Raw genomic sequence first — 8,832 nt, 5'->3', positions numbered from 1 at the left:
CCACGCGACCATATTTGGTCATCATATATATTATTCCCTTTTCCAGCTAAAGTATTTAAACAATATGCACCTGAAAGGTGTGACGAATTTATTTCATGCTGACATATGTTCAGGCCGCGCATGCGTGTGTCTTTGCTATTTTGCGCCATTTTTTGACTAATACCAGCACAGCAGTAGGCTCGGCACCAGCACCCCCACTCTACGCCTTCCCACCTGTCCTCATCTCTTCTAGTGTGGTGAGCCTCTTCAAGAAAAACGAGCGTAATTCTTCGGGGGTGTTGGAGTGGAACTCCGTGGAGGAGGCATGTGATGCACTCATCTTCTGCAATCACACTGTTATCCCTTCGCCGGGTGATCGGGTGCCCTTCGTTATGCGTCTCGCATTCTCCAGCTCGGGCGCTGCTGAACGTCGTTATTCACGCACTCCCATTAGTAGCAGCTCCTCCTCCAACGGGTGGCACCTCTCTTCCGGTAAAGTCACCGGGGGGGCCGCGCCACCATCTTCTGGGTCCGCCGCATCCGTCGTTGCGTCTGGCATCAACAATAAGGGGGACAACTGAGTGCTGGTAGGTTCCGCTTTTGAATCATACTGTTTACTGAAATTATTTGAGTAGCTTTAGGTATTTGCCACATTACCCTCTCCTACCTAATTCCTTTCTTCCCTTCTTCATGCCTGTGTCACCACCTCACCCCACTCGAATAGGCGGCAGTCACCACGCCACTACTACTACTACTCAATCTACATTCAACATTACACACCATCTCCATCATCTGCGCGCAAAAAAAAACAGCAAAAACAACTAAACAGCAAATGCAACAGTGAATCCATTCTCCCTTCCTTCACAACACCTGACTGGATTTCAATCACGACTTTAAATGTATTGTATCGTCGTGTTCCTTCCTCTAATATATGTCAATGTAACCCTCGAGAAAGGGTTGTTTCTGCATGTTCAAAAATGTCGGGGTGTAAGCTATTTTTACGTCATTGGTATACGAGATTCTCAATGTATTTTTTCTACCAGATGAAAGTGAGAACAGTTTATGGAATATGCCTTTAGGCCGTTTTTTTACGACTTTGAAAAGCCCCTTCCGGCGAACCGGGAATCTGTTGCTCTTGTTCCTATCACTTTGTTGTGCCCTGATTTTTTTCCTCTCCTTGCCTCGTCTATTTGCACTGGCCGATAAGGGTCGTTGGTAGGCTTAGTGCTTAAATTTTTTGAAAAAAACAACTAGTTAAAGTTTGTTTTTTACTTAAAGTTGTCTTTGTGTTGAGTTGTCAGAGTAGGGGCATTGCCCACCGCGCTGCGTGGTATTTATGGCGCGCATTGGGTTCTGGGCCGAATTTGTACTTCATTTACCCCAGGCGTGGTCCCACTTTTGTGTAGATGTATGTGCGTGCACTATTAGGTGATGTGTGTTTTCACCACCTCTCACAGGGAATGCGTTGCTGCTCACCTGTGAATTCGCACGGAGTGAAGCTGTTAATGTATTAACCTATCCGTACAGCATTTGTCATTACTTGGGAAGTGAAGCGCTTATTCGCCTCCCACCTCTTTATCGCACAGCGAAGGTCTTCCCACATGAACACGCTGGACGTAACTGGGATGGGATTTTTAAGTCATCATACGTGTTAAAAGTTACGTGGTATTGAATGTGAGCAAAAGACTGACTCCGAAAGCCTTATTACTAGTCCAAATTTTCTGTGATTGAATAATTTTTAACCTGACGAGGGTCATTAATGCATAGACAATTAAATTTCCCCAATTAAGTTTGCCATTTTTTCGACAAAGGGTTTTAAAATCGTCACTGCGATATGCTAAGGCTGAAAACTTATGCGTGTTCCTAAAGCGAATTAATTTATCAATTTAACAATTCTGAAGGCATTCTTATTTTCGTCCTCGCGTGAAACGTCAGTCATAGACAGTGTGAGCGACACCCATCTTCGTGTGGGTCCTGTCTCAATGCGTTCAAGCGCAATTGCCCCACTTTCTGTCTTTTCCCTCCTTTCTGCCTCTAGGAGCACACCTCGCATGTCCTTTGTTTGCAGCGGAGGGGAGTCGATTGTCTGCATCATTGTACATACACGAAAATGCCTCCTTTTATGCACTGCGACAGCAGCAGCATCGCTATTGATGGCGGCCTTGTTTGTACCGTTCTCTCCCCCGTCCGCCCCGCCCTTTTCTGTTGTTATAATTGCGTGTATCTCCTCCTCCCACTTTCAACTTTGGGTTCAGTTTGCATTTATCCGGGATCTCTGTTATCAATAAAACTGACCAGATTGTCCACTGGCTTTCCTTTTGATTTGGGCGGAGGGCTCAGTCTCCTTCCCCAGGAGCGAGAAAGAGTAGGCTTGGGTGTGTAATCAAAAGTTACCGCACAACAGCTCGTTGTTTTTGTCTCGAATGGGGGCGGTTGGAGCTAGCTGCGTCGTTTACATGCCACCAGGAGGCTACTTGTGCTCTCGGCGCCCGGTGCGATGGCGTGAACAACGTCAACAGCAGGGATAGAGCAACCTTGAAGTTGGTCGTCGATAAAAATATATGTACGCAGTCTGTTTACACGCGCCGTATATGTAGTGTGTGGGTGTTAGTTAGTTGGTCAGTCTTTTCTTTCTAACAAGCACTGGAAAAATAAACAAAGACCAGGGATGTCGTTCATAGGTGGGTGGTTGGCTAGTGCGCTCGTGTGGTTTCGTGGCTGTGATTGGTGCTGTTTTGAGGAAGTGAAGTAGGTTTGAGGCGAAATGAATGAAAGGCTTGTAGATCGGTTCTTAGGAGTTAAGCATCTTCGTCCTTGTCCTCTCTCCGCCCCTTCGATCGACTGGTGCCCTCCGTGTGTCTCTCGCCGCCGTCATTGCCCTCGTCGTTGTCTTGGCAGCAGTGGGAGTGGCCTTCGGTGAGTTAGAACGCGACCTAGAGCCCTTGTCAGCGGAAGAGCTCGAGGAGGAGGCAGAGGAGGAAGAGTAATCCGTGCTAGAGGCCGTAGACGATGTAGAAGATGTGGAAGAGGAGGATGATGCGGTAGACGAGGAGCGGGATGATGCAGTGCTGGTAGTGACAGTAGTCACAGAGCTCCCTGAAGTCACACGCAATCGATGACGCTCCTGCCTCTGAGCTGTTGCCCCCTCCTTGCCGTTGAGACTAGAGGTGGAATTGGGCAGATACTTCACCAGAGGGACGCAGGGCTTTCTACGCAAAGCGTTGGGGTCCTGTTCGGAGTAGAAAAGCCAGTCAGGTGCTGTGTCATCCTCCCCCGTCCCTGTTGGTCTCGCGCTCGCCTCCGCCAAGTCCGTCTCCGGCTGTTTAGCAGTTGTGCCAGTCTGTGAGGGTGCCACAGAGCCGCGAGGTGAGGGACGCAGGACCATGTAGTAGAGTAGATCCGAAATGCTCACCACGCCCTCAACTCGACAGTCCACTGAGTTGTCCACGATTATCAGTCGATGGTACTGCAAGCGCAAGAGAGAAATTTCGCATATCCGAACCACACACACACTTCCCGCTCACACAGTCTCGTCGTGATGAGGCAGCTTATCCAGGAATGTCAAAGTGCTGGGTGGTGCAATTTATTTACCTATGATAGAACGATTTGCCAAAACAGTAGCTTCCTGGCCAAAATAGCAGTTGCGCCCTGTTCAAAGACACTAAATTCAGAGTGAAAGCAAAAAAAAAATATTCCAAATCACTAGCTAGTCAAAGCTAATTAGTTTCTAATGCTGTCATGAATTATGCATGAGGTTCATTCTGAGAACAGAAATTAAAGGTAAAACATGGAAACCAAATGAAGGAAGCTATTTACACTGCATATGGCACTAAGCACTCAGCCATGACTATCAGCGCCTACCAATGAACAGGCATGCCACCATATTTGACCTTGGCATTTCCCGGTAGTGTATGGAAGCTGCGTAAATGAGGTTCTAACTGTCAGACCTAAGAGATGGGGAGTGGGAGAGGGGTTAGTTGGCTGATGCACTACTTGCACGAGCCATGCAATAGTAACTGCGTCAGGGGTGTAAAAGCACGTGACTTTTCGGGCTTAATTTTAGGAAAAGAAGAAAGAAAGGGGGACTTCACCCACCCCAGTCCGCATTAGCTTGTTCAGGGCAAACTGGATGGTGTCGGTGGTGCGGCAGATTTCCACATCGAACATGTTCTGTCCCTCTGGGATGGGTATAACACCACGATGGATTTGCTGAAGTGGATAAAAACGTTATATTATCGTTATATTATTTGCCCGATTGACGTGAGGCAAAGGGCCTCTGAGTTTATTAATCTGGGAAACTAAGGGAAACGTTACCAGGACAAAAAGAGGGGTGCGAATGGAGTAATTGGTAGAGGAAATAACGGCTTGAATTAGTTTAATTCAACCACCTAGTAAGACTCCGATACAAGTCGCGCCTTTTAATAAAGCCATTGTAAACCGTACTCTCCGAGGAAAGGTGAGACAATCACGGTGCTTTAATGACCTGTTTTAAGTTTCTCGGGCAATGATTATTATGACGAGTGTTAACAGCTAGGCGCAAATCGTGTCCCTGTTGCAATAAAAAAAAGACAATTCCGCTTTCATATCGCGCAACATAGGAGAGAGGAAAAAAATTTTCCCCCAAAGTCAGGTGCGTGTGAACTCCTGTGATAGGCGCTTACAGCACTGCTGTTTTGCCTCCCTATCCCAAGAAGAGTAGATCTTTCTGACCCCGAAAACAATGGCAAAGGTAAAATGGCTGTAATTGCTAATGAGTAAAATATTAAGAAATAAAATTCCAAAATGTATATACGTTTGGTTTGGTCATACCAAAGAAAAGTAAGATGATGGCACACCTTGCAGATATCCAAGACATCCTGAACGGTCATGTCGGGTTTTTTGTGCTTCCCAGCCAGAATTAGGGTCTACAATGTAGTTGAAGATGAAAAATTGAGGTTAAAACCTAATGGCAATAGTTGATAATGCGAGAACAAACAAACAGGAATGAGTAAAGTTACCAGCAGTTCCTCAGGCTAAAACACAGAGGCGTACTAAAGTTTTGTCGGGGAAGTAAATGTACAGGCGTAAATGGTAGTGACAAGGTCCAGTCTCGGGGTTCAAACCTAAAACTATCCATTGTGTTATGGAATTTTTGATCATATCAAAGCTACCAATACGCACTGGCTTATCTGAACCGAAATTTGAATAAATTATAGTGTATCATTAACATTTATTTTGGTCAGTCTTCGTGTCTTGTTTGAGTTGAGAGCCTCCACTTAACGAACGAATAAGGCAAGTTGCTAGCAGTTCTTTAGGCTAAAATACAGGTGTAGTGAAGGAACGAAGGTATGCAAGGAGCTGGCTAACGAAATCGCTTAAATGAAATTTAGTAGACTTGGTAATCAAATGTACTGAATTGAAATTGGATTGGATTTTCAAATTTTCTAAGTAATACTGTGCTTACTAACTCCTCCATCTAGGGTATGTTCGAGATTGTGAGCAAGTAATTATTCCTGGTAATTTATTATTAATGTTAATAGATGTGTCCATTCTAATTAGATTGAAAATGGGCGACACCTTCCATCAGCATGGAAAGCAGTTCACTCCAGCAATATTAAGGCTGCATTCAAGGGGATGATGGCTCCAGATGCTCTTAATTATCGACATAGACTTTAATCCACAAAAACAGAATTCCTCATAGTTTGCCATCGGCCTTACGACAAAATTACAAGACGGAAGTGTTGCTGTGCCAACCGATCCATCGTATTGAAAGGACCAGTTTGTCTTCAAGTCTGGACGAAGAAACTCCTCGCTTACTTCCAGGCGATTGACACTAGAGGCACTAGCATGAATATGGTCCACTGTTGCACAACAAAAAATCGAACTTAAGTAGCTACTGTGCTGTAGATTTCGCTGACAAACGACAAAAATATTCATCTCACTAATTGAAAGAGGTCTTCCTGAAAGGTACTGGTTTGAACTTCGATGCATCGTGCCACTTACGATGACGTCGAATTTGGCGAAGATGTCGATTAGGCGACGGTTGGTTAAGGAGTCGACTACGGGGAGGACGGAGACCCGTTCGTCCTCAAAGAAGGCCAGTGCGTCAACCAACTTGGTGGAGGGCAGCACCAGTGCCAGGTTCTCGTACGTGCCCACCCGTGCCTCCTTCAGTGGCGCCTACAGCAATGGGAAGATTAAGCAAAACAAGCATGTTATATCCACTGAACATTAGGAGGGAATGTCTACCTATATTTGCTAGAGTTAATGACTTCGGGTCCCATTTCTTAGAAATTCTTCCCGTTATCCATCAAATTTAGAACTTGTAGCAAGTCTTCTCTTACCGCTATGGCTAAAATGTACCAGAGATAGTGCGATCAAGCCTACATTTATGGTTGCATGAGCTATTACAGAATCGGGAGTAGTGAACCAGGGAGTTCAGAAGCATCCGCAACGGTTGGCGGTCATTGGATTTTGCACTACACATCCACATCTAGTATCTCTGTCTGTCTGTAAATGAGCGTCAAATTTGCGTTCAAGAGACTTCTTCCCTCTAAAATCCGGAAATATAAATTTTTTAAAATTTCGGTGAATATGCTAATATTGGAAAAGATTGCAAATTCCTGTGTCAACACTTTTTTCGTCCTCTCTAATGGTAACTGTTCCCTCAATTCCGCGATAAAAGACAACCGACGCCTAACATAAAGCTTTTGGGTAGGGCATCTGCCTTGTTTGGATAAAAAAAGGAGACCGTCAGGGCTTGCCATGATATTCATCTTCCCTATCAGCTCGGATCGGTGGCCCACAGGTGAATTTGGAAACGCCGTACTGCCTTCAAGAAGAGCAGGGAGAACAGATCCATCTCATTCAAAAATAAGATCGTCGCAGGTGGAATGGAACTTATTAACCATTCTTTCTTCACTAGTATTTTTGAAGGAGTTTCCCGAACATAATCAACATTTCATAGAGGATGTCAAATGCCACTTTTAAATTGGCCGCCAGCACCGTGGTCCACTTCTTCTAAACTCTCTCCTAGCCCTCAAGACATGATCCGAAGTAGTTTTCATGAAATACTTTAACTGTTAAGATCAAAGGCTATTGCGTGCTGTCATGTTGGTCTCGCTGTCATTAAGACCCAGGAAAAGTCGCTAAGCCTATTGCCTATTCCCCTGTGCAAAATTAATGATTGTCAAGTCGTGCCTTGTCTTGCTTTAAGTAAGTTGCATGAGCACCCGAACGGGTGGGGTTTTTAGTGCCTCCGGACACTTTAGCTGAAAATGTCGCCACACACGCACTGCAGTAGCGGCCTTGGGCTCAGTTGGAAAGACTTCAGTCACACACAGAGCGCTAAGGTACATATTACGGCAGTTGGGGTGACGATGTCAATGTTTACGATCTCTGCACAGTAACAAAGGTCCACTTTGAAGTGACTGTACAATTTCAACATCAAATATCCTTCCGGTAACAAAATGACTGTTTTAATTACTAGTTTACCAAAAGCAACTAAGCAGATCAGCTCTCAATGCATGAGAAGTGGTGAATAATACTGCTGGGACATGTAATTAAGCAAGGACGCGAAGGACATCCACTAGAGACACTCCCTTCATCTACGCGCGCGATAAATGGACCAGATATTGTGCTCGACTAGCAACGGGATAGGCCTTTTGGTTGATCAGCTTACACTTTTACCAAGATTTGCGCAATCTGTCAAAACATCTGTGAGTTTCTTCGAGAACTCGAGGGAATGGGTAACGAGGTCTTAGTTGGACGCCGACTAACCTGAAGCAGTTCCACAGAACGGCAGAAACGAGTGCAAATTTTGAGAGTGTAAGTGGATTCATGACCATGGATGTGAATTTGTAGCTGATCTAGGTTTTGGAAAGACCCCATTAAGGGTTATGCACTTATTGTAACAACGACTTCACTTTCATGGCACCCCATTCTCCCCTCAAGCATCTATAAATTAGGGTTTTGCTTCCGGTTCATCTCGGAAGGAAAGACGAGTAACCACTGCCACTACTAATACTGTCTTCTGTGCGCAAAAGACACGCCGTTCTTTTCCCCTCTTCCAAGGCAGCCTTTTCACTAAAGTTGGAAAAGCGCCGAGTGAATGACTAAAGGGTCTCTCAACAACTCAATCTAAATGTCAGCAACCACATGCTTAACGTTCAGGAGCATCAAAACTAACTTAGGGATGCAACGTGGTGGTACTTTCTGGGTGTTATGGTACTGAAGGCGCTTTTGCTAGGTGTTTGCGGCTTATAAGATATCCCACAGCAAACAAAGGTAATTTAAGGCACAACAACTCCCTTTACTGGGATTCGAACATCCAATTCATGTTGTTTTTATCGCTGAAAGAGCAGCCACAGAAGTTGGTTTGTGCTGAGTAGCCAAAAACTTAAAGGACACCGGCTTTTTATGACTGAATCTTCGCAATTACAGTAGTAGAAGGAATGATAAATAAAACCGCCGGTATTAAAAGTTATAGTCGGCAAGGCAGAAAATATACACCTTATTGCTCCTTGAAAGAAACTGCTTTCTTTTCTACTAAGCTTTTAAAAGTCTATGATCCCAGAAGCATTACAGTGATCAAAGTATCGAACAGCGAATTTAGATGTTCATGCAAGACCAAAACAGCTTTCTATCAAGACGAATATTCGATGGTATAGCCTTCACAGGTGATCACAACGACGTTAGAACCACCTCACATCAGGCTGTTTTCATACCAATCCAAACAACTTCCCTTTGAAGAAACGTTACCGTTGAAGTACCCACTACTTTGAAAATGGTCCTAAAGGGGAAATATTGTCCTCCGTATTAGGCGAAATGGTCTAGCCCAGAGTTTTAGAAATTTGATGAGGACTAAAATCGCCC

General features: G+C 44.7%; 2 protein-coding genes across 2 annotated transcripts in view; one reads left to right on the top strand and one right to left on the bottom strand. All coding sequences in view use genetic code 11, as the record gives it.

Moving 5' to 3' along the window:
* Positions 1-2,507, top strand: part of EGR_03219 (Heterogeneous nuclear ribonucleoprotein L) — a gene marked incomplete at both ends in the record, with an annotated part of 10,619 nt that extends 8,112 nt beyond the window's left edge. The window contains 4 exons of the mRNA XM_024492468.1: positions 167-411; positions 434-566; positions 704-819; positions 2,446-2,507. Of these exons, the coding sequence (XP_024353142.1) occupies positions 167-411; positions 434-566; positions 704-819; positions 2,446-2,507 (556 nt within the window). The remainder of the gene's footprint in view (positions 1-166; positions 412-433; positions 567-703; positions 820-2,445) is intronic.
* Positions 2,508-2,770: 263 nt separating this feature from the next.
* EGR_03218 (5'-AMP-activated protein kinase subunit gamma-2) lies at positions 2,771-7,316 on the bottom strand (the record flags this gene model as incomplete). The annotated part of the gene is made up of 5 exons (XM_024492467.1): positions 2,771-3,445; positions 4,075-4,188; positions 4,815-4,883; positions 5,962-6,138; positions 7,191-7,316. 5 exons carry the CDS (start codon positions 7,314-7,316, stop codon positions 2,771-2,773), a joined length of 1,161 nt encoding a protein of 386 aa, XP_024353141.1.
* Between the last annotated feature and the right edge of the window lie 1,516 nt (positions 7,317-8,832).

This window comes from Echinococcus granulosus (assembly GCF_000524195.1).
Source record: "Echinococcus granulosus chromosome Unknown EG_S00016, whole genome shotgun sequence".
In the NCBI taxonomy this organism is placed as follows: Eukaryota; Metazoa; Platyhelminthes; class Cestoda; order Cyclophyllidea; family Taeniidae; genus Echinococcus; species Echinococcus granulosus.
Note: the sequence above shows the minus strand (reverse complement) of the source record. Positions and strands in the feature narration are given on the sequence as shown.